The 25,123-nt window shown below is 43.9% G+C and overlaps 1 protein-coding gene and 1 long non-coding RNA gene across 7 annotated transcripts in view; one reads left to right on the top strand and one right to left on the bottom strand.

Annotated features, from left to right (window-relative positions):
• Positions 1-122: 122 nt before the first annotated feature.
• Positions 123-25,123, top strand: part of HDAC10 (histone deacetylase 10) — a 26,077-nt gene continuing 1,076 nt past the window's right edge. For 2 of the 5 annotated variants that reach the window (XM_082242471.1, XM_082242467.1), the window contains exons 1-20: positions 123-256; positions 3,601-3,673; positions 4,283-4,417; positions 5,925-6,021; positions 6,823-6,920; positions 8,312-8,416; positions 8,509-8,577; positions 9,813-9,939; positions 10,720-10,785; positions 12,702-12,761; positions 12,908-12,997; positions 13,697-13,803; positions 15,950-16,017; positions 17,039-17,285; positions 18,022-18,112; positions 19,131-19,216; positions 20,699-20,752; positions 21,407-21,488; positions 21,951-22,136; positions 23,863-24,034. In XM_082242471.1, coding sequence (XP_082098597.1) covers positions 3,609-3,673; positions 4,283-4,417; positions 5,925-6,021; positions 6,823-6,920; positions 8,312-8,416; positions 8,509-8,577; positions 9,813-9,939; positions 10,720-10,785; positions 12,702-12,761; positions 12,908-12,997; positions 13,697-13,803; positions 15,950-16,017; positions 17,039-17,285; positions 18,022-18,112; positions 19,131-19,216; positions 20,699-20,752; positions 21,407-21,488; positions 21,951-22,136; positions 23,863-24,030 — 2,001 coding nt within the window. In that variant the 5' untranslated portion in view covers positions 123-256; positions 3,601-3,608 and the 3' untranslated portion in view covers positions 24,031-24,034. Of the gene's footprint in view, positions 268-3,009; positions 3,068-3,600; positions 3,674-4,282; positions 4,418-5,924; positions 6,022-6,822; positions 6,921-8,311; positions 8,417-8,508; positions 8,578-9,812; positions 9,940-10,719; positions 10,786-12,701; positions 12,762-12,907; positions 12,998-13,696; positions 13,804-15,949; positions 16,018-17,038; positions 17,286-18,021; positions 18,113-19,130; positions 19,217-20,698; positions 20,753-21,406; positions 21,489-21,950; positions 22,137-23,862; positions 24,035-25,123 lie in introns of all 5 variants that reach the window. The other 3 variants (XM_082242468.1, XM_082242469.1, XM_082242470.1) reach the window with 3 other exon arrangements.
• Positions 19,166-25,123, bottom strand: part of LOC309542617 — a 23,071-nt gene continuing 17,113 nt past the window's right edge. For both annotated transcript variants that reach the window (XR_014224319.1, XR_014224320.1), the window contains exons 2-3: positions 20,912-21,035; positions 19,166-19,202 (exon numbers count right to left, since the gene is read on the bottom strand). This is a non-coding gene — a long non-coding RNA (uncharacterized lncRNA). The remainder of the gene's footprint in view (positions 19,203-20,911; positions 21,036-25,123) is intronic.

The raw sequence follows: 25,123 nt of genomic DNA, 5'->3' as shown, positions 1-25,123 counted from the left end.
AATCTGCCCCTGTCCTTTGCATCGCGGATCCTCATTGGGCCGACGAAGAATTCTTCTCCCTCTCCCCTGGCTAATCAGGAGCGGCAGATTTTCGCTCCGCCCTTCAAGCCCTTTGATCTGTCTTCCCCTCTACACACAACGGAGAGTCCCTGAGGTTTAGCAGGCAGGAAGATCTCCACTCTTAACCCTTTGCTGAACCTTTTTTGTTTTCCGCGCTGTGTGCAGCAGACAGAAGCATCGGCCCTTCTTACCTTAGGTAGGTCAAAAGTAAGTCTTAAATCAAACCAGGGATCTGCATTGATCCTTTGCCGTTCCCGCTGCAGTTGGTCGAAGTTGCGGGGGAGTGGGGCAGAAACTGCACTCTACACATGTTCAGAAGCACTCCTTCCTTTTGCTGACCGTCGGGCATTAAGGGTTCCTTGCTTGAGCTTCAAGCCGTCAACAAGGATCTGCTCAGTGGTGCCCCAAGAGACGCATGAAATGTTTTGCATTTTATTTTTTGGGAGGGGACCTGCAGGGCCGTCTTAAGCATATCCGGCGCCCTGGTGCAAAGATCCCTCCGGCGCCCCACGCCCCCTTTCCAGAGTTGTCGACCTTTTTTTAAGACATTATCTCTGCTTGGGGGGGGGGGACGACAGGAAACATAAACAAACTTCTTAAGTTGCTTGTTTATTAACAATGGATTTATATATATGACACCACCACACTGTTTTTGCCAGATTTGAGACAAATTATCTTATTATGTAACACCTTGTTTTTAACAATGTTGCTTTTCTAATTTCAGAATGCCTGCGTTATTCATGTAAAATAGTTTGATACAGTACATTGTATGGTATACTTTTTCCTCAAATTAAGAGACTTTGCTTACTATTGGTCAGATAACGTTGTTAACATCAGTAGAATTCACAACAACAAAAATGCTTGCCCCTAGCACATTTCACAGCTTCAGCTGCCACAGACTGTCACTGAAAACAATGCATTGGTCAGTCTGAACCATGTCAAGTAAACTATGGAAGCAGCATATCCACAAGACAAACTGTGCTAGTACAGTGGTACCTCGGGTTACATACGCTTCAGGTTACAGACTCCGCTAACCCAGAAATAGTGCTTCAGGTTAAGAACTTTGCTTCAGGATGAGAACAGAAATTGTGCTCCTGTGGCGCGGCGGCAGCGGGAGGCCCCATTAGCTAAAGTGGTGCTTCAGGTTAAGAACAGTTTCAGGTTAAGAACAGACCTCCGGAACGAATTAAGTACTTAACCTGAGGTACCACTGTATTTTCTTTTCAAGTCTTAATTCCATAATGGTTACAATATGAGGGAGGCACTACTCCCAGCCTGTGAAAAGTAGTGGAACTTGGCTATCAGACATTTTGAAAATGTGTTAGTTTACAGTACATTCTTGCAGCCCAATGCCAGGTTCCAGGCATTGCAGTGGGTTGGACTAGATGACCCTTCCAACTTTACAATTTAAGATTTAATAAAAGAATTCTTTCTCAATTCAGCACCAGGGCTAGGGGTGCCCAAACTTTTTTTCAAAGAGGGCCAGATTTGATGAAGTGAACACTCTAACCCAGAGGTTTTCAACCTTTTGGAGTCCATGGCTCCCTTGGCCAACAACATTATTTCTGCAGCTCCCCTGTGTGGAAACACACTCAGAGCCTCAGGAGCCCAGTTATATCATCCCTTGCCTGCAGAGGCGGCAGACCGTCACTCCTTTTTGAACACCCTCCCCAGTGCTGGATTTATGCATAAGCTAAACAAGCTATAGCTTAGGCCCCCACTCTCTTGGGGGACCCCAAAAAAATTTAAAGGAGAAAAACACTCGATGTACATTTCCAAAATATCAGATAAAAAATATTTTGTTATGTGCAAATGGCTTTAGATACCTATTAGGTCCATAAATTACCATATAGCATATATTCAACACAAAAAACAGCGACAATTTGTTGTTGACATACAATGCGCTCCATTACCTTCAGTAGCTTAGGGCCTCATCAAACCTAAATCCGGCCCTGACTCTCCCTTGTGGAGTGTTCCCACAGCCTCTTCTCCCCTCTTCTTGGGAGTCCTCTGGGCAGCTGCCCCTGGTCTCTGAGCTGCCCCAAAGAGGGGCTTGGGAAGAGGATGCCCCCAGCCTTAGCAGCCCAACGGAGACCGAAGAAAGGTGAGCATGAGACCAGCACCTTCCTCACCTTGGGAGGCAGCAGTGAGCATTGCTGGGCCTGCATGGTGTGCCCTTCAGCGCTGGGCACTCAGCTCCCAGGCAGGCCTTTCACACAGCGAGCACAAGAAAGGCCAGCACGGCACCTGCCTGCCCAGCTTCCCACTTTTCTGTCCATTCCCAACAGCAAGGTCTGGCAGACTGGATAGCTGGGCTCCCTCGCCCGCTTGCTTGCTTCCTCCGAGGCCACCTCTGCTCCTGGCATGCAGAGGGTCGCAAGGCCAGCTGGCTAGCCCCAGCTGGGTCGTCTCCTTCCAGCCATCCCGCTGCAAAGACCCATCGGCCTCTGCTCCGACGTAAATCAGCTATCCAGGCTTCAAAGCTAGGGCACACTATACAGTGGTGCCCCGCAAGACGAATGCCCTGCAAGACGGAAAACTCGCTAGATGAAAGAGTTTTCCATTTTGGAGGTGCTTCGCAAAACGAATTTCCTATGGGCTTGCTTCGCAAGACGACAATGTCTTACGAGTTCCTGCTGGGTTTTTTTTTCCTCCCCCCCCTTTTCTAAGCCGCTAAGCCGCTTATCAGCTGATCCGATCAGCAGATAAGCCGCTAATAGCGCTAATAGCACTAATCCGTCAATGGGCTTGCTTCGCAAGATGAAAAAACCACTAGACGAAGAGAATCACAGAACGGATTCTTTTCGTCTTGCGAGGCACCACTGTATCAGCCAAGTAAACTGCACACACAGAATAGGCGTGAGGCTTGCGGAAGCGTACTACAACTACGGATTTATTAATCATAAATCAGGACAAAGAAACATGTCATCTCTCTCTTTGTCTTCTCAGGGAGACAGAGAAAAGCAAAAGCTATACACACAATGAAAGTTCCCAGCAAGCTGTGCTGGTATGTAGACAGACATGTGACATGCAACAGTTCCATGTCTGCAACTAAAGGTGGAATTTTCCAACATCCAGCACCCCCTGGCCATTCCCAGAGGCACCATTTGCTGGGGAGCTTATAGCCAGGGCTGCTGCAACAAACAGCCACATAAGCCTTTGGGAGGAAGAGATGTGAGAGGGCACCAGAGGAGGGAGGGAAGGGAAGAAAGAGGGACAAGGCCAGAGTTGCCCGCAGCACCCCTAACCATCATTCAAGGCACCCCAGGGTGTCACGGCACACTGGTTGAAAACCACTGCTCTGACCATTGGACCAAATGCATGTTAGTACATATTCACGTAGGGGCCATATCTGCTATGTGAAGATGCCTCTGAAATTCTCCTGGCTCTTAAGTGTGCTTAGAAGTCATCTAGAAAGTGCGCTAAACACAACACTTCAGGATGTCATCGTGGATTCGGTCACTTCCGTGTTGGGAACACTTGTGTTCATGTTTCCGTGCCTAAAACGTGTACAAATGTTCTGTGTTTGGTTTGTTTCAGTTAGAGGCATGGCTTCTGGAACAGCTTTGGTTTATGATGATGAAATGACCAGCCATAAGCTCCTTTGGGATGAGTAAGTTCTATGCCCTTTAAAAATGTGCTTTTTTGGGGGGGGGCTATTGAGTTGTTTTTATTTTTATTATGTATTTTGTGTTTTTATATCTTGATTTTATTCCTTGAACCGCCCTGAGACCCCTGGGTATAGGGCGGTATATAAATTTAATACTGCTACTGCTACTACTACTAAGAATAAGTTAAATCTTAGTTTTTTAAAAGCAACAACAAACAACTACAAATGTGGCTTGAGAGCAACATGTGTGATCGTGTTTTCTGCTAAGCAACCCCCAACTGCAGATCAACAAGTGTACGCTCTTTCACACAAACACTTGTACGTGTGTACTGACAGCTTGTACCTGTGTTCAGTGCAACATGTGAACAAAGTTAATCTGAAGTTCTCCTTTTTGTTGTTGTTCTAGCCTATGGATGATTTTAAAACATTTTTTTTAAAGTTAATCATCATTCTTCAGGACTTTGGATTCAGGGGTTAAAGTTGTGGTTTAAAGGGAAAAAAATATCCACTTTTAATTTCTCCTGCCAAAAGAAAATTGTTTTCTCTCAATAGTAATATGGATGCATCCTTGGTGATTTTACAGCAAAAATAGAACATTTGCTTGTTTTTCAGCCCAGTCTGTGACATTGAAGTCCCCGAGCGACTTTCTTCCTGCTATGAGCGCCTTAAATGCTATAACCTGGTTGAAAGATGCGTCTCTGTACCTGTCAGAGAAGGAACTGAGGAAGAGGTCATGTTGGTTCACAGGTCCGACGTCTGTCATGATGCGTTTCCATCGCTATGTTCGAGAAATAGAAAATGCATTCACCCCTTGATATTTTCCTCAAACTTTCCACACACAATTTGTTCTTATAATGAAATAGCCTAACCCTAAGACCTGTATGTAAAATGGGAAATGAAATCCCGGCCTTTTGCAAAAAGTAGATGAGGCCTAGGTTGAAAGACAGGAAATGGTTCATACTGTTTAGGTTTATAGGAAAGATATTGGAAGTAGCTGAAGCCCGAGAGCCAGTGTGGTGTAGTGGTTAAGAGTGGTGGCCTCGTAATCTGGTGAACCGGGTTCGCTTCCCCGCTCCTCCACGTGCAGCTGCTGGGTGACCTTGGGCTAGTCCCACATCTCTGAAGTCTCTCAGCCCCACTCACCTCACAGGGTGTTTGTTGTGGGGGAGGAAGGGAAAGGAGAATGTTAGCCACTTTGAGACTCCCTAGGGTAGTGATAAAGCGGGATATCAAATCCAAGCTCTTCTTCTTCCAAATACAAGTTAGTCTAAATCCGAACTTGAAATTCTTTAATTGGAGATGTAATACTCCTTTCTCTCTTAACCATGGTTAAGAGGGCAAGCTGTGAGCATACTTGCTTCTTGTCTTCCTTTCCACTCATGGCTCCCCCTTTTTGGACCTAATCATGGTGAAGCATTGTGTCTCTGCTGACTAACTATACTTGGTCAAAAATTGGAGTTTGAAAACTCATTTCTAACCATGGTGGCAAAGGCTACTTAAAGTGAACCAGGAATAGCCCTAGCATTGGTGTAGGCATAACAGCGCACCATGCTTAGCTCAAAAAAGGGAAAGGAGGGGTGAGGAGAAAGTGGGGTGAGTATTTATTTATGTAAAGGGACCCCTGACCATTAGGTCCAGTCGTGACCGACCCTGGGGTTGCGGCGCTCATCTCGCATTATTGGCTGAGGGAGCCGGCGTACAGCTTCCGAGTCATGTGGCCAGCATGACTAAGCCGCTTCTGGCGAACCAGAGCAGTGCACAGAAACGCCGTTTACCTTCCCGCCGGAGTGGTACCTATTTATCTACTTGCACTTTGACGTGCTTTTGAACTGCTAGGTTGGCAGGAGCAGGGACCGAGCAACGGGAGCTCACCCCGTCACGGGGATTCAAACTGCCAACCTTCTGACTGGCAAGTCCTAGGCTTTGTGGTTTAACCCACAGCACTACCCACGTCCCATACATATAATATATATGTATTAAATTTATATATCCTGCACTTCCAAGCCTGAATACAACTTTGTGGCCTGTTCCCAATCTCTTAGGCCCCATTTGCCTAAAAGAAAAGGTAGAATTGTTTGTCCTTCTAGGTTAGGCATGGAAAACCTGTGGCCCTCCAGTTGTTGCTACACTCCAGTTCCCATCAGTGCCAGCCAACTTGGTCAGTGGTCATGGATGATGGAAGTTGTAGTCCAACAACGCCTGGAAGGCTTCAAGTTTGCCACCTTCAAGGTCTGAGGCATTTTTTCTTCCCCAGCTCGGATTATTTGGAAACTGTGAAGAGAACTCCGAAAATGACAGAAGAGGAGCTCCGAAAAACCTCAGCTGGTTACGACGCTGTTTTCTTTCACCCGGTATGTGCCGACACAATAATGATAATGATCACTTTCTATACAGAACAGGGTTTCCCAAACTTGGGTCTTCTCATATATATATATATATATATATATATATATATATATAGTTTTTTAACATATCATTTTCAACAGTAATTAAACATACTTTTACATCTTATTCAAATTTTTGACTTCCATCAATCCTGTCTGAAAATTTTCCAATCTAATCTCTCCGTATGCATTTCTTATCTTCCCTATTACATTTTAAACTCATAACCAATATCTCTATCTTTTTCTACTTTGTAACACTTTGTATATTTCTCCTTACAAAACTTCTTGCAGTCCTACTAGTGTAATTTTTGATTACAGTTGCTCTTCAAATAATTCATATACTTCTTCCAATCTTCTGTAAATCTGTGGTCCCACAGGTTTCAAATCCTTCCTGTCATTATGTCCAATTCTGCATAGTCCATTAATTTCGTCTGCCATTTTTCTTTCATTGGAATTTCTTCTTGTTTCCATTTCTGGGCTAACAATACTCTTGCCGCAGTTGTTGCATATAAAAACAATTTAACATCTTGCCTGTTAATGGGAGTTGTAGTCCAAAAACAGCTGGAGACCCAAGTTTGGGAAACTCTGATATAGAACATTTCACATGGGTAAATCTCCGTGTGCGTCACTCTGCTGGGCCTCATGTCAAGAGAGAGAGAAGGGAGGGAACATACTAGGCTTACTTTAATGAGCTGAAATATGCTCCAAAATGCTCCTTCTCAGAGCTTGTGGTGAAAGACTTGAATTGCAACATCTGCTGTTCTTCAGACCACGTATCGCTGTGCCAAATTGGCTGTGGGAGGAACTCTGGACATGGTGGATGCTGTGATGTCAGGAAAAACACGGAATGGGATGGCTCTGATAAGGTAACAATGTGATAATTCTTCTTATTGGAAACCCCGTGTGTTTTCCAGTCCCATTTGCCAATGGGACCAGTAACCTAGAGCAGGGATGGGGAACTTTTCCCCATTGTGGGCTGTGCTTCCTCAGAAGCTTATCTGTTGATACGGCATGTTGGTGGTGGGCCAAGGCAGGAAGAAGTGGTAGGTAGGTCCACAGTCAAAAAGGAGCAGGGCACCCTCTTTTTCTCTTCCTTCCACCCACTTTCTCCCCAGGTTTTCTTCTTCCTCATCGTCAGCATGAAATTAGGCCTAGAGGGCTGGTCCCTTGGTAGAGGTCTTCAAGCAAGGGCTGGACAGTCAACCACTGAGGATGTTCTAGCTCTAGATTAATAATAATGATGATAATGATAATAATAATAATAATAATAATAATAATAATAATAATAATAATAATTTATTTATACCCCGTCCATCTGGCTGGGTTTCCCCAGCCACTCTGGGCGGTTTCTAATCAAATATTAAAAATACAATACAGCATTAAACATTAAAAACTTCCCTAAACAGGACTGACTTCAGGTGTCTTCTAAAAGTCAGATAGTTGTTTATTTCCTTGACATCTGATGGGAGGGTGTTCCACAAGGTGAGCACCACTACCGAGAAGGCCCTCTGTCTGGTTCCCTGTAACCTCACTTCTCTTAGGGAGGGAACCACCAGAAGGCCCTCGGAGCTGAACCTCAGTGTCTGGGCTGAACGATAGGGGTGGAGACGCTCCTTCAGGTATACTGGGCCAAGGCCTTTTAGGGCTTTAGAGGTCAGCACCAACACTTTGAATTGTGCTTGGAAATATACTGAGAGCCAATGTAGGTCTTTCAGGACCGGTGTTATGTGGTCTCAGTGGCCACTCCCAGTCGCCAGTCTAGCTGCTGCATTCTGGATTAGTTGCAGTTTCTGGGTCACCTTCAAAGGTAGCCCCACGTAGAGCGCATTGCAGTAGTCCAAGCGGGAGATAACCAGAGCACGCACCACTCTGGCCAGACAGTCTGCGGACAGATAGGGTCTCAGCCTGCGCACCAGATGGAGCTGGTAGACAGCTGCCCTGGACACAGAATTAACCTCTGCCTCCATGGACAGCTGTGAGTCCAAAATGACTCCCAGGCTGAACACCTGGTCCTTCAGGGGCACAGTTACCCCATTCAGAACCAGCGAGTCCTCCACACCTGCCCTTTCCCTGTCCCCCCAAAACAGTACTTCTATCTTGTCAGGATTCAAGCTCAATGGCCATTCACTGAGAATGTTCTAGCTCTGGACTTCCTACATTGACCAGAGGATTAGGTGACTTACGAGCCCCACTTCCAAATCTAGGTTCCTGTGGTTCTATTAATTAATGCTTAATTTACCGCTTTGCTTGCTTGCAGGCCTCCAGGCCACCACAGCCAGAGAAATGCAGCCAATGGGTTTTGTATATTCAACAACGTTGCTATAGCAGCAAAATATGCCCAAAGGAAATATGGTTTGCAGAGGTTAAGTATATATTGGTCTCTACATTTCTTAGTTTCTGACCTAGAGGTTTTCATGCTTCTCTAGTGAATATTGTCATTGTTGGTTCCTGCAGAGTTCTCATTGTTGACTGGGACGTGCATCACGGACAAGGAATTCAATATATTTTTAATGAAGATCCAAGGTTTGATGTTTACTTGTTTTTATAGATTTGGAGCAACATTGTATATGCCTTTCAAAATGCTTGCAATTAGTCTGTAAGTGGGTATCAAGCATATTTAATAGAACATGTCAGTTCCTGACATATTTTGGCACTTTTTGATCTCCTTAAGATGCATAAATCATTAAAACTGATCATTGTAAAATCTACACACACACAAACACACACTTAGAATGAAGTTCAGTTGTAACATAACTGTTTTATCATTATGTGTCTTGCATCATGTTCTATATTTTTATTATTCATGCTCATCTTCATTCTTCCAGTTTATCCTGTAATTCTTCTGGGGATAGCTCCATTGAGAGTATAAAAAACCAACAACAGGCCTTTTCCAGGTTTGCCTGTGTTTAGGACAATGGCTTCAAAACCCAATTTATCTGTTAGCTTTCTGGGTGAACTTGGAAATCCAAAGTTGAGAGAGAGTGGTTTGGCTGTTTGCTGTAATAATAATGGTTTGGCTTCCCATGTCATCTGAATCCAGATTTGCGGTTTAGGTATCCTGGATAAACCATGAACTGTATAAAGGTAAAGGGACCCCTGACCATTAGGTCCAATCGTGACCGACTCTGGGATTGCGACGCTCATCTCGCTTTATTGGCCGAGGGAGCCAGTGTACAGCTTCTGGGTCATATGGCCAGCATGACTAAGTCGCTTCTGGCAAACCAGAGCAGCGCACGGAAAGGCCATTTACCTTCCTGCTGGAGCGGTACCTATTTATCTACTTGCACTTTGACGTGCTTTCGAACTGCTAGGTTGGCAGGAGCAGGGACCGAGCAACAGGAGCTCATCCCATTGCGGGGATTCAAACCGCCAACCTTCTGATCGGCAAGCCCTAGGCTCTGTGGTTTGACCCACAGCGCCACCCACGTCCCTTATGAACTGTATACCACAGGACAAATGCTGGTTACAGCTCATTTCTGTCAGGAGAGAGAGCTAAGCAATGAGCCCAGGTTTGGATGACATGTCAGGCAGCAGAATGACTAGAATAGGGGCAAAATGCTCACTATCTCCTCTCCTGTAAATCACATATTCCTGCCAGGCCATGCTTTGGCTTAGTGGACATGTGGACCAGGCCAATGTGTAATGTTGTCATGTTTCACATTCACTCTTGAGGTACAAATTTGGTGTTTGCACATGCTGAAAAAACCTTCAGGTGAGCATTAATGACATAATTAACCTTGTTTTGTTCTTGCTTCCAGTGTCCTCTATTTTTCCTGGCATCGGTATGAACACCAGCAGTATTGGCCTACACTTAGAGAGTCTGATTATGATTCAGTTGGTCAGGGGAAAGGAAAAGGATTCAATATAAATGTGCCTTGGAATAAGGTAAATCACAAGATAGCTTAAGAATGCAACTGTGATAAGCTCTTGAAGTCATGTACCTGGTACAATTTCTGTTTAAAAATATTTTTCAATTGTTACCTTGATTATTTATGTTTTTAAAAATGTTTTAGACTGCAATAGTAAGGTATCAAGAGAAGTGTGAAATGGGTAGAACCCAGTTTGTTAAAAATTAGTTGAAGCTGAAGGTTGTGGAATTGGTGATAAGAGTTTGTAATGATTATATGAATAACAGATTAGAAAAGGGGATTTATAAACTGATATGTAACATAGCAAAGTTCGTACAGATAACTTCATCTGCATGATACTGTTTCACAGATAATCTTTCTGTGTTGCGTGTTCTGATAACTTTTTAACAAACAAATAAGGAGAAGATTCATTTCCCATGTACACATCCCTTGATTAGCGGTTATCTCTAATTAGCAGAGAAAAGCATTTCCCAGGTATGCTAATTGATTTTGTACTGACATGGCTTCCGTCATAATGGTAACAAGCACAGCCAAACCCTGTAACTGAATTTCACATCTGTATTCTATTTACATGTTGTCAGTTGTGACTCAATCCAGCATTAAACAGGCGCATAAGATTCTTCCCACCCAGCGTACAATTTTAGGATTTGATCCTTCTGATAATGGCAGGAGCCACAACTCTGCTTCATTCTTTGAAGTCTTGGATCATTTCCCTGAGATCTTAATGAAATCTTAGACTGCCTTGACAGTTTTAAAAGCGATTTGTTCATTCTGTTTTCATGCATTGCCTTTGCAGATTGGAATGGGCAATGCAGATTATGTCGCCGTATTTCTTCATGTGTTGCTTCCATTGGCTTTTGAGGTAACTCCCCCCCCATTCTGAATGTTGTAAATCTCCTTTGCATGAATTAGAAATTGTATCTAAAAGCCATTTCAACATATTCCTTGGTAGTGGCATCTTGAGAAATGATCTTCTGCTATAGGGGAAAAGTGATTGCCGTATTTTTCCAGCTATATGATGCCCCCATGTATAAGATGCCCCCTATTTTTGGAGACTCAGATTTGAGAAAATGGGGGGAGATGTATCCGTTTATGAGATGCCCCCTAATTTTTGACATTATTTTTTAGGGGGAAAACCCTAGTCTTATACATGGAAAAATACGGTATTTTATGTTGCTGCTTCTAGAAAAATGGTCCACAGGGGTGAATGCAGTTATCAGATAGAACTGCATTGACTAGGGAGTGATTAAAGAAATATACAGCTATTATCATCAAGCACATAGGAAAGTAAATAGAAGCCTTTAGATGGTGGTGGTTTTAGATGAGCTTAGAGCAAGGGTTGCCAACCTGGTACCCATGGGCACCATGATGCCCACAAAGGCTTTCACCAGTGCCCCTGGACAGATGCCCGAGACTCTGAGATTTCATTTTTTAAAAAAAGTTCCCAGCCCTCCTAGAAAAAAAAAATTGAGGTAAAATGTGCAGGTATGTTCTAAGCAATTTCTGTGAAATGAGGGTGGTTGTGTGGTGGCCATCTTGTATTTTCACCCTGGTACTGCGGAATGCTCCCTGTTTGATAACAACAGCACCTCTGTGTATGTGGAGATCACACGGTATTGATTTTACACAATCAGGACCGACATGACATATCTGATTTCCAATTGGTAAGCGTAAGGGAGGGTCGGCCTCTCTCATTTTGGGCTATGCCACACCCCACGTGGCAGCCATTTTGTTTTATGCTGTACCCCACCCCAGCAGCTGGCACCCCACAGCACACTCTCAAAATGCCAAATGTGCCTACTGGCCTGAAAAGGTTGTCTTAGAGTACAATGAGCGTTCTGTTAGTGGAGATGCCATTTGTATGTGGTAGAGTAAATGCTTTGCATGCTTAAAGGTCTAGATTCAGTCCCTAGGGTCTCCAGATGCTACAAGTCCAAGCGGAGCAACCTTCTTCAACCTGGTAAAGGTAAAGGGACCCCTGACCATTAGGTCCAGTTGTGGCCGATTCTGGGGTTGTGGCGCTCATCTCGCTTTATTGGCCAAGGGAGCCGGCGTACAACTTCCAGGTCTTGTGGCCAGCATGACTAAGGGAAATAGTGATTGCCGTATTTTTCCATCTGTAAAATGCCCCCATGTATAAGACACCCCCTATTGGAGACTCAGATTTAATAATATGAGGGAGTGTATCTGTGTATACACGGATGGCGAACCAGAGCAGCGCACGGAAATGCCATTTACCTTCCCGCCAGAGCGGTACCTATTTATCTACTTGCACTTTGACGTGCTTTCGAACTGCTAGGTTGGCAGGAGCAGGGACCGAGCAACGGGAGCTCACCCCGTTGCGGGGATTCAAACCACGACCTTCTAATTGGCAAGTCCTAGGCTCCGTGGTTTAACCCACAGCACCACCCGCGTCCCTACTCTTCAACCTGGTACCACTCTCCAAATATTCCTGGGCTACAGCTCTCTTCATCTCTGACCTTTGGCTATGCTGGCTGCAGAAAATGGGAGTTTTAGTTCAAAAATTCTGGAGGGCACCAGGTTAGGGAAGAGCGGGTGAGATGGACGACCGTCTAACTTGGTGTAAGGCAGGTTTATGTGTACCGTTTATAGAGAATGAGAAAGCAGTATTTGCAGTCCATTTAAGTAGACCATCAATACCCACATGCCAATGTATCTGTTTGAATTGATGAATTACTGGCAGATTTCTATAGCTTCATTCAGAGTGGACTATAATGTATTCACAGTTTTGTTTTGTTTTGTTTTAAAAAATCTTAGTTTGATCCAGAACTTGTTTTGGTCTCTGCTGGTTACGATTCCGGAATTGGTGACCCAGAGGTAAGTAATCTTCTACATATATATTTGCCACCTCCCTGACTTTAGAGTTAAAATTTCTTTTCATATAAGAGCGAGAACAGGCAAATTTCCCAGAAGTGGTTTTCTGGTTTGATGAGCTGCTTGTATCTTTCTTTCTCATTTTCTAGGGTCAGATGAGCGCTATGCCAGAATGTTTTGCCCATCTCACTCATCTCCTAATGCAGTTGGCGAAAGGAAAATTGTGTGTGGTTCTGGAGGTAAACCTTAAATGCTGCAAGCCTTTTTTGTGATTTGTTTAAAGCACTTACTTGCCACTCTGTACCAAGAACAAACAAACCATAGCCAAAGTGTTGTACAAAAGTAATAAAACACATTAGAAAACAATAATAAACCAAGATACTGGAATTTATTATTAATTAATTAATTAATTATACTGCCCTTCATCCAAAGAGCACATGGTGGTTCACATCATGAAAAGACAAAATGAAAAGACAAAATACATAATTAAACCAAACCAAACCAATAACCCCCTCTCACAGACACATTTAAAAGATTATAGACTGTTAATCAGCCAAACACCTGATTGAAGAAAAATCATTTTGCCTGGTGCCTAAAAATGTGTAATGAAGGAGCCAGGAATATGCCCAATTAAAATTAACAGTCAAGAAACTCTTGGGTGATCAAGTTTGTTTTCTAACATACTTTGAAAAGAATGGAGTCTGTGGATAGGTCCTTCTGAGGGGAGGCTGTTTCTGCATTTTGGCTGTGCCCATATTGGCCGTGCGTCCTGGAAGACCTGCTCCCTGCCTTGCTGGGCTTTTCCCCACCTGGAACTCAGCTATACAGCTGCAAATGAAATGTTTCAAGTGTGTTGTAAAGTGCAATGTGAAAATGTGACACGAGATGGCGATGGCGAGCTATGGCAAATTCAGCATATATTTTCAAATGCATTTTAGGGCGGATATCATCTGAGGTCGCTGTCTGAATCAGTTTGTATGACTCTAAAAACTTTGCTTGGAGATCCATTGCCACGTTTGTCCGGAGAAATGGCGCCATGCTTAAGGTATTTGTATAGGTTTGTGCGCATGTGTCTGCATGTCTGGAATAAAAGATTGCCGCTCCCCTCAGGAGTAACTCACATGACGGGGGCAAGTGAAAAGGGCTGTGGGAATCACATGTGGGGTGGGGTGAGGTGGCTGAACATGGAGTCATCCATGCTCCTTTCGCATGAGCAGTGCTTGAAAAGAACTCCAGTGTAAACATTATCTCCATATGTGAGCAGAATACAGTTTATTTGGGACGCGGGTGGCGCTGTGGGTTAAACCACAGAGCCTAGGACTTGCCGATCAGAAGGTCAGCGGTTCGAATCCCCGCAATGGGGTGAGCTCCCATTGCTCGGTCCCAGCTCCTGCCAACCTAGCAGTTCAAAAGCACGTCAAAGTGCAAGTAGATAAATAGGTACCGCTCCGGCGGGAAGGTAAACGGCATTTCCGTGCGCTGCTCTGGTTCTCCAGAAGTGGCTTAGTCATGCTGGCCACTTGACCTGGAAGCTGTACACCAGCTCCCTCAGCCAATAAAGCGAGATGAGCACCGCAACCCCAGTCAGCCCCGACTGGACCTAATGGTCAGGGGTCCCTTTACCTTTACTATTTATTTAATGAAGAAGTTAAACTTAATGAGACTTTTAAAAGTGAAACCTCATTGTCAACAATGGAAAACTAGCAAACCTACAGAGGAGAGGTTGGTCGCTGAGCTGGGTGTATAGTCACTGTGTTGGAATTTGGGCTGGGCTCCATGCGCCATAATAAAACACTTGTATGGCAAGGAAGGACATGCCTGTCATCCTTTAACACATGATGTAAAAATGTGTTGATTACCGACTAACTTGCATAGTTTCTTTTTGTTTGTTTGCTAGTCCATGGTCAGGATTCCCCCAGCTCTGTACAACGGAGAGCTTTGCAATATAAACCACAGACCTTCACGTAAAGAGCAAAATTATTTGCTCCTCAGCCACAGCTGCCTCTCCCCCTTTGCATTCCTCATCCTGGCACAATTCTGCTCCTACTTCCATCTATGCTTTTCCCCGTTTGCCGGTTTTTCTTGTCTTCATTCTGCAACTCTGCATGATGGAAAGAGAGCCAACAATTTGGTTTTTATCCTTGCTATGATTTTGACATACACAGTTTATTCTGAGTGGAGCAAATGTCACATATTTTTGTTGTTGTTGTTAGCATGGATCGAACAATTGTGCCCATAATTACACTATGGGGAAGTTTTGTTTGTGTGGTGTTCATCTCTTGCCTTTTCCTGGCCACACCTGTTTTCATGTTTCCTTTACTAGCTGGAACTCATAATCAACCTAGTTTGTAATCTTTTCCAAGGTAGTTGGATTCCATTAATGCTCCATCATGGGAAGATGGGAGGCATACACCCACTCAGGACTCCACATTAGATATTGAATTATTAGTATTATACCCCGCCCAGGCACCACTACCAAGAAGGCCCTCTACCTGATTCCCTGTAACCTCACTTCTCAGAGTGAGGGAACCGTCAGAAGGCCCTTGGAACGGGACCTGAATGTCCAGGCAGAACGATGGGGGTGGAGATGCTCCTTCAGGTATACTGGGCTCCACTTCACTGACTGGAGCTTCTAGGCCTTTTAGTTAATGTAATAAAGCATGTCATTTTAGGGGTTGAACTTAATTTTTGCAAATTTCTTCAGGGAAGGGTCTTAAAAATATGCTTCTTGGTGTGAGGAATTCAAATCTGCTACTATTTTTGTGATTGGACAACATTTAGCTTGGTCAGTTTGAGGAAGAAGCACATACAGTCTATTGCAGGCTTGGCTCTCCAGATGTTTTGAGACTACAATTCCCATCATCCCTGAGCACTGGTCCTGTTAGGTAGGGATGATAGGAGTTGTAGTCCTAAAACATCTGGAGGGACAAGTTTGCCTATGCCTGGTGTATTGAATACTAATATAGTTGAAGGGCCAGACTCTGCTATGCCAAAAATATATTTTTTAGTCCTTAGCATGCCACAAAACCTGTGATATTTTTACATTTGTTTTCTGTCCTGTGTCATTGCAACTTGCTAATGCAACATCTTTACAGATTCTTACTTTTAAACAATATAGGGACTGGGTTGATACTCATTTGTGTGTGTATTTTGTAGACAACCTTTCCTACACTCTTTTGTCTCTTCTGTAGTGCATTAGAATCAATCCACAATGTAAGAGCTGTACACAAACCATACTGGAAGTGTTTGATGCATGAAGGTAATGGCACACTTGTCTAAAATTAGTTCTAAAGTACAGATAAATCGATAAAACAAATGCGGTGAATGTATTAAAGCAACACATATTTTCAGGTTCAGATAATCCTCCAGTTAGACCTCCCGTTCAACTAAGTTCTCTAGTCTGTCAGTTTAGGGGCAACTTTGGCTAGACCTTGATATAGCTGGATGGGGATTCTGTGTAAGTGGGGGAATATAACTGATTGAATGAACATGGATAATTTTTAGTCTGTCCCCCCCCTAACTTTCCAACCCAACACTCAAATGAAATGATGGCAAGTTTACACTGGATAGTCTAATGAGGGGGGTGTTTGGCCAGTATACTTGGGTTGAAGTCATTGGAGCTAAACATGTTTAAGTTTAAGGGAAACAATTCATCTGGCTTGTAGAGCATAGCATGTGGTTCCAGGTTTTCCCTCCTGAATGGTTAAATATTATATGGTGTTTACAAAAGGTAAGGCTAGAGCAGGATTCTGAATAAAATGTATGTAACTTTTAACATTGCCTTCCTAGAAACCTGCTCTGTTGATTTCGGCTGAGCCGTTCCATCTATTTAGAGTCACACACACAGTATGATCTGTGGCAAAGGTAGCGTTTTCCAGATGTTGTTGGACTCCAATTCCCATCAGCCCCAGCGAGTGTGGCCAATGATCTGGGAGGATATGAGTTCAGCAACACCTGGAAAGTACCACCTTGGCTATCCCTCATTTGTGGGCAGAATTTCAGAACCTTGTTCATTCCTGAAGACCTCTGGAAGTCCTGGAGAAGATGGGAACGTATGCAGTGTTAACAGCACAGATCAGTGGTTCTCAGCCTGTGGGTCCCCAGATGTTGTTGGACTACAGCTCCCATCATCCCTGACCACTGGTCATGCTGGCTAGGAATGATGGGAGTTGTAGTCCAACAACATCTGGAGACCCACAGGTTGAGAAACACTGGCATAGATTGTCTTCTGTTAAGAGTTAAGCTTTTCATTGTGTGTTCATGTCTTCTGTTGTTTTCAGATATAGCTCCATTGCAAGACCTCAGTACCAGGGCACAACTCCTACACCCACTAGAAGCTGGAAGACCGAATAGTGAAGAGACCATCAAAACAGACATGTTTCTGGAGCTCCATATGAAAAATATTTCATTTCCGAGACCTCACGTTAAAACAACTGTCGCCGTTGATGAAAGCAATGCACGCTTGCTTTCGCCGTCTGTTCAAATTGAGAAGGAAAAGGATACAAAAGAACTCAAGGCCCTTCTCAGGTTAGCCATACTGTTGCCAGGTCAGGAATAGAGTGTGTTTATGAGAGATTGCAGCCTGTTAACGCAAATTCCAAAGCAATTTTTTTTCTACACTTGGAATATTTCTAATCCTTTTTTGGGGCGTCACCTGCAGCTAACTTCATTATCAGTTTCTCTGATATTGGCATGCAGTGTGTCAAACCAGTTAATACTGAGTTAGGAGAACAGGAACAATGTACAATTATAGACCATGCACTAACAAAATGATTGGATTTCTCCCATTTACCCTCATGTCTCTCTGCCTTCATTTTCTGTTTCCGTAAAATGCGCCAAATGATGCTAATGCTTAGTAAAAGACGGCTCCTCATTGAAGACGACAACATAACCTTTGCTGGTTAATTATACACCAGGAGTCAGCAGACTTTTTCAGCGGGGGCTTGTCCACTGTCCCTCAGACCTTGTGGGGGGCCGGACTATATTTGGGAGGAGGGGGAAATGAACGAATTCCTATGCCCCACAAATAACCCAGAGATACATTTTAAATAAAAGGACACATTCTACTCATGTAAAAACACGCTGACCATCTGCGGACTGGATTTAGAAGGCAATTGGGCCAGATCTGGCCCCCGGGCCTTAGTTTGCCTACCCATGTCATACACCTTGATACACGTTTAAAAGTTTCACATGTTATTCAGATTGTACAGTTATTCCAGCTTTCCCAGACTGTGACCTGTTTCCAAAAACACGTCTCTTGCAGCGGACTTGATGCTGATCTTGTGAAAGAAGGAAAGGACTTAAACTCATTTTTGAACATGTTGGCTGTCCTTGACAAAATCATTAAAAAGGAGGTAATATCAAAAGTTACAATTGTGCATGTTGTAGCTCCTGATTCTTCTTTAGTCTGGGAGTGGTTGCTATCCAGGATCTGCTTAAAAGTCTCTAGAGGCCGATGTGTTCCTTAGGTATTATGTCTATTAACCTGTGTTACTTTTACATGTATATGTAGCTTATGCATACAAGTCTGAATCTTGGTATTACGTATATGTTTCAAAACACCTTGGGCGATAGCTAACATTACTCAGACTCAGACTTAGGTGGATATCACCCCTCGCCATGATATAAAGATTACAACATCTGCATTGTTAAAGACATTCCCCATTAAATTTCAGCATCCTGCTTATTAGGGGACAATAGCTACATTTGTTTTCTAGCTTCTTGCTTATTTTGATCATTGGGAAAAATCCAGAGAAAATTGGGTTCGCGATCACCAATTCAGCTAGTAATAGTGACAGGGGTGCCAACTTGAATAAAATATTGGGAGGCCCAGGTAAGCCCCGTCCTGCGTAATTGATCACAAAACATGGCGTGCACATGCCATTTGAATGGCAATGCCCATCAACTTTGGGGGATCCGGGCCCCCTCAAATATTTTATGGGGGTGGGGTGAAGAGGCCTCTGTCCCTAGGGGTTGGCTCCTACGAATGGTGAACGTGGTCTCATTTACTTTGCAGCACAAAGATGTACTCAACAGACTGTTTTAAGGGGAGCATTTTTATTAGTTGTGCTTTTAAACACATCTTGATTGCGTTTCAGAATAGAAAAAAAAGTACAGTGGTACCTCGGGTTACATACGCTTCAGGTTACATACGCTTCAGGTTACAGATTCCGCTAACCCAGAAATAGTGCTTCAGGTTAAGAACTTTGCTTCAGGATGAGAACAGAAATCGTGCTCCTATGGTGCAGCAGCAGCGGGAGGCCCCATTAGCTAAAGTGGTGCTTCTGGTTAAGAACGGTTTCAGGTTAAATACGGACCTCCGGAACGAATTAAGTACTTAACCTGAGGTCCCACTGTATCCTTGTTCTTTAGGTGATCAACGGTCTCGCAGTCTCATCTGAAGTATCCCTTTCTTCTGCCATCGCTCTAAAACATTGCCGTAACCTGAAGGTACAAAAGTGAGTAAAAAGCCTTTTGCATCCTGTGCTTTTCTGTGCAGTTCAGTTACAAAACGTTTAAGACGCTTTGGTTATATAACTGCTTAGTGCTACACTTTTGTTAATGAGTGCAGCAATGCTACAGAGCAATAATGTCTACCTTTTTTCGGGACTAGGATAATTCCTGACAGTTAGGAAAACAAATCTTAATATATTTTGTGTGCATATTTTCAGTTTGTATGTGTAATTGGGTAGAAGGACCCAGGATTAGACATAGCGAAAAACACATATTTGCTCCTGCACAGGGAGTGAAGAGACACTTGTTACGTTGCTCTGGTGCAAATATGTTTGTAGCTTCTCACATGCAGGTGCAAAGTATTACCGTATTTTTCGCCCTATAGGACACACTTTTTCCCCTCCAAAAATGAAGGGGAAATGTGTGTGCGTCCTATGGGGCGAATGCAGGCTTTCGCTGAAGCCTGGAGAGCGAGAGTGGTCAGTGCGCACCGACCCCTCTCGCTCTCCAGGCTGCGCAGACCTCTCCGCAAGCAGCGGGAGCGCTCCCGCTGCTTGCGGAGAGTTGCCTGCATGCGGTAGCCTGTGCGCGCTGATCTCAGTGCGTCCAGGCTTCGGGGACCTCTCCGCAAGCAGCGGGAGCACTCCCGCTGCTTGGGGAGAGTTGCCGGCATCCCGAAGCCTGTGCGCGCTGATCTCAGTGCGTCCAGGCTTCGCGGACCTCTCCGCAAGCAGCGGGAGCGCTGCCGCTGCTTGGGGAGAGTTGCCAGCATGCCGAAGCCTGCGCGCGCTGAGATCAGCACGTCCAGGCTTCGAGGACCTCTCCGCAAGCAGTGGGAGCGCTCCCACTGCTTGGGGAGAGTTGCCAGCATGCCGAAGCCTGCGCGCGCTGAGATCAGCGCGTCCAGGCTTCGCGGACCTCTCCGCAAGCAGCGGGAGCCAGCGCTGGGCTCCCACGGCTTGCAGAGAGCTGCCTGTTTGGGGGCTGGGGTCGGGGGAAGCTCGGGCCGCCCCAGCCCCGCGCCTGTGGGGGAAATAATTTTCCCCCCTTTATTTCCCCCCCAAAAAACTAGGTGCGCCTTATGGGATGGTGCGTCCTATAGGGCGAAAAATACGGTAGCTATTCTGAGTGACACTCCATGTATGCAGATACTTTTAGTTCCAGATTCTGCAATCCTGAAACGGTTTTTTTGTGAACTAGAGAGCTTGGACACATGCTTGTAGAATACAAGGCACAGTTTTTTTTCTTTCTCCTTTTTATCATCCATTTGCAGTTTATTCCCTGGGACTTTAGTAATCATTTCTGCCTGCTTGTTTGTTAGTTACTTACCTGGCTATATTTTGTAAATTTACTTGCACTGCTCACCATGCCTCTCTTTTTACGTACAGCTTATTGGCATGGTATTTTTGTGCATGGTATCTATTTAATTTAATTTGAATGCCACATATATTTTAATGTGTGTCACAACACTTTAATGTCTTCTGCAGAGTCCTGTGTGTGTCTGTCGGTGATGTGGATGTGAAAACTGATTTGGATGATGGGTAAGGATTTCATACCCACTCCCTGCTAGGTGGGTTTAAACGCCCAAACTACAGACAATACTATTACATTGCTGATGACAATTTGGGCAAGTTTTAAAAATGACATTGAAGAGATGGAGAGAGACTCCTTCCTCGGTCTACTGTTCTGCACATTCTTACCTGGGAGCAAGTCTAATTAAAATCAGTAGGACTTCCTCCTTAGTGTACTTGCCTATGGTTGAACTGTAAATCGGTTTTCCTGTTGCCAGACTGGTTTCTAGAGCATCTTTTGAAAATATATCTGCTAAAATGGAAAAAGAACAGACGAGTTGGCTATCATGATTATTTACAGACAGTTTCTCCCATGTTTTCTATGACTCTAGATGACCCCTTCCTAAAATGTGAGGATTGTTATGTGGATTTCAACCAGCCCTACAAGAGCCCAGTTACTTGTTGCTTTAATTCATAAAGTATTCCTATTTAGCATCTAGTAGGACACGAATGGGGAAATTGTGGCCCTTCAAGTTTTACTGGACTATAACTTCCATCCTCCTTTAGCACTGACCATTCTGGCTGGAATTGATGTAGTGTGGGAATCCAACAACAGCCAGCGGGTGGGTGTCACAGGTTTCCCATCACTCTGGTAGAATCTACCTCCTCTTTTTTGTTTCACAGCAAAGTTCTCTTGATAAATATCAGTGCTAAGGCACCGAAAAAATCGGACACCAAATACAATATAACCGTGAACTGGGAAAAGGTAGGCGTAATATTTTTCAGATTCCTTTTCTTCCCTAAATATGATTTATAGAGGGTGGAAGAGTCTGAGCTTGAAGCTGAGCTAAACATTGAGCAATATCCCCTGATTTCAAGGGCTGATGACACCCAAGTGTTTGGGAACCCTGAGCCAGTTAGGGATTGCAAATATGTGGATATGTTCTTAAGGCTGTGTGTCTACGCATGTATGAAGCCTGTGCTTTACTTGTTGACTGCAGGAAATATCGATATGTGTCCCGTAAATACATTTGTTGTGTGAAGGTAGATGAACTCCAGCATAAATTGCTTAGAAACCCTGCTTTGCAAATATGTTGCACTGAGCTTACTACCCAAACATGCACCTAGTGGTTAGGAAATGTTGATTTTTAGAAACAAAAGCCAATTGATCGACTCTGGGTTTGTGACTATACGACTGTATTAATTTTGTTTTATTTTTTAACTGAAGGGTGCTGAAACAAACAACTTTTTCTCTCCTGCCCTTGGACTCATTCTTCCGGTTGCATACAGCTATCAGCCTGACCTAACCATTATAGTTCTTGGACCAAACCAGAGTGTTGGGCAAAATGTGATTTCCTTGCTTATTCGCTTACTGCAAGGCTTGGCACAGTCTCACATTCTTGCTCTGATTCAGGTAAAAAGTTGATTTTAGTCTTAATGACAAAATAAGTATATCATATTGGGTTTTTAGGAGGAAAGAACCAGAGAGAACACATTGCATTTTCTGCCTCCCCGCATTTAAATTTTGTGTCATCCATGTATTCTGTAAAGTGTTGAACAGTCTTGGAGCCTAATTGCAGTGCAAAATTACATTTTTATATTAAAGAATGTCCCCAGCATGTGATACCCTTCAGGACTATGGTCTAAACCACTGAGCCTCTTGGGCTTGCTGATCAGAAGGTCAGTAGTTCGAATCCCCACAACGGGGGGCTCCTATTGCTCTGTCCCAGCTCCTGCCAACCAAGCACTCCGAAAGCACACCAGTGCAAGTAGATAAATAGGTACAGTGGTACCTCTAGTTACGAACTTAATTCGTTCCAGAGGTCTGTTCTTAACCTGAAACTGTTCTTAACTAGAGGCGTGCTTTCGCTAATGGGGCCTCTTGCTGCCGTTGCACCGCCAGCACACAATTTTCGTTCTCATCCTGGGGCAAAGTTCTCAACTTGAGGTAACTCTTCCAGGTTAGCGGAGTTTGTAACCCAAAGCATTTGTAACCTGAGGTGTTTGTAACTCAAGGTACCACTGTGGCAGGAAGGTAAACGCCGTTTCCGTGCACTCTGGTTTCTGTCACGGTGTTCCATTGCACCAGAAGCAGTTTAGTCCTGATGGCCTCATGATCCGAAAAGCTGTCTGTGGACAAACACCGGCTCCCTCAACCTGAAAGTGAGATGAGCGCCGCAACCCCATAGTTGCATTTGACTCGACTTAACCATCCAGGGGTCCTTTACCTTTTTTTTTTTTACCTTTTGTATTTGTTCCACATTTCTACATTCTCTAGTCCCCTGGAAAATGTGCACATGCATAGCAATTACAATCTAGCTTTCATTATCCCCATACCAGTGATCAAGAGTGGTTCTCATAACCCTCCTATTAAACATGTATTTGAGGCACATGACCCTGATGCTGATTTATCAATCACATCTTTTGAACTCCCTTCCTTGGTAAAATCTTTTCAGGGTATCAGACAGAGGATATTCCCAGCCCTGTCTGAACATGCTGAGAATTGAATCCGGAACCTTCTGTGTACAAAGCCAGGTGCTCTACCACTGAGTGACACCCCCTCCTCATTAAAACAAGATCAATAAATCAACAACTAAAATAAAGGTAAAGGTAAAGGTACCCCTGCCCGAACGGGCCAGTCTTGACAGACTCTGGGGTTTGTGCGCCCATCTCACTCAAGAGGCCGGGGGCCAGCGCTGTCCGGAGACACTTCCGGGTCACGTGGCCAGCGTGACAAAGCTGCATCTGGCGAGCCAGCGCAGCACACGGAACGCCGTTTACCTTCCCGCTGGTAAGCGGTACCTATTTATCTACTTGCACCCGGGGGTGCTTTCGAACTGCTAGGTTGGCAGGCGCTGGGACCGAGCAGCGGGAGCGCACCCCGCCGCGGGGATTCGAACCGCCGACCTTTCGATCGGCAAGCCCTAGGCGCTGAGGCTTTTACCCACAGCGCCACCCGCGTCCAACAACTAAAATAGAAGCAATTAAAACATGGGAGCCAGCATAAAATCATCGAACAACCAAGCAGAACAAAAGATGTTCTTAAAAATGAAAGAACCATTTATAGTTCCTGGATGTAATCCATAAATCAGTATGGGTTCATTGGAATAATATGTTTTATTGGCTTTTTTTTAAAAAAGGAAACTGAGGTAACACTCTTGCAAGATATAATCAAACCCCTGACGAGTGACTTTACACCTTCCTTTGGAACATATGCACCAGATCTGAAGGAGAATGTGCAAAGGGTAATAGAATTAAGAGAGCAACTTCAAAACAAATGGAAATTGCTTCAGTGTTCAGGCAAGTAATAAGGTATGTACCAATTATAGAAGGAAAGTAAAATTAAAATGGACGTTGAATTTAGACTGCAGTGCTAAACATGTTTATCTAGAAGGGAACCAAGTTAAACTTATGCGGCTTGCTTCTGAGTGCAAAGGATTGAGTTGTTAGTACTGTTTTTCTAAATACTCTGTGCTTTTTCAAGGCCCTGAATTAACTGCCATTACAAAAGCTCATGTTAGTTCATGTTTCTTTATGCTCTAAAATCTGATGGATTCTCTTCTGCTGGATGAAAGATTGGATTTTATTGGAAAATACTGATGTCCTAGATCTGGAAGGCTTTAATAATTCGTTAGGTTGGCATGCGTATTTGTGGTATGACAAGGGGAAAACACATGGAATGTTTAAAAACCATATTGTCAGAAAAGCAATATTTATGGTCTGGAAAAAATACAAAGACTTATTGGAAAGTAAAACCCCGAGGTGGATTTCACCAATAGAGGCCAAAGCTCGGAAAACATCCAATATGGAGGCATATTGGCCGAAATATTGGGAAATAATAGAAAACATTGGAGGTAATTGGAGGTTGCAGAGCTTTGAAAAATTAAAGGATAAGGTGCAAAATTGGCTACATTATGCCCAAATTAATGAGGTTTTTAAGCTAGATAAAAAAATAGGATTCCAGGTGGAAAAATCGAAACTTGAGACAGAGTTGTTAGAACCAAAGACCAAGGTAATATCGAGAATGTACAACTTGCTGCTTAAATGGAACACTCAGGATGAGACAGTTAAATCAGCCATGATAAAATGGGCTCAAGACATTGGTTACAATATTATGTCTGAGGACTGGGAAAGGTTATGGACCACCGGTATGAAGTTTACGGCATGTAATGCCTTGAAAGAAAACATTATGAAAATGGTATACAGGTGGTACATGACCCCAGTCAAGCTTGCTAAGATATACCATTTGTCTGATAATAAATGTTGGAAATGCAAGGAGGCTGAAGGGACATTCTTTCACCTCTGGTGGACTTGTCCAAGATTGAAGGCCTTTTGGGAAATGATCTATAACGAGTTAAAAAAGGTGTTTAAGTACACCTTTCCCAAGAAACCAGAGGCCTT

Source organism: Podarcis vaucheri (assembly GCF_965113315.1).
Source record: "Podarcis vaucheri genome assembly, contig: SUPER_10_unloc_1, whole genome shotgun sequence".
Lineage (NCBI taxonomy): Eukaryota > Metazoa > Chordata > Lepidosauria > Squamata > Lacertidae > Podarcis > Podarcis vaucheri.
Note: the sequence above shows the minus strand (reverse complement) of the source record. Positions and strands in the feature narration are given on the sequence as shown.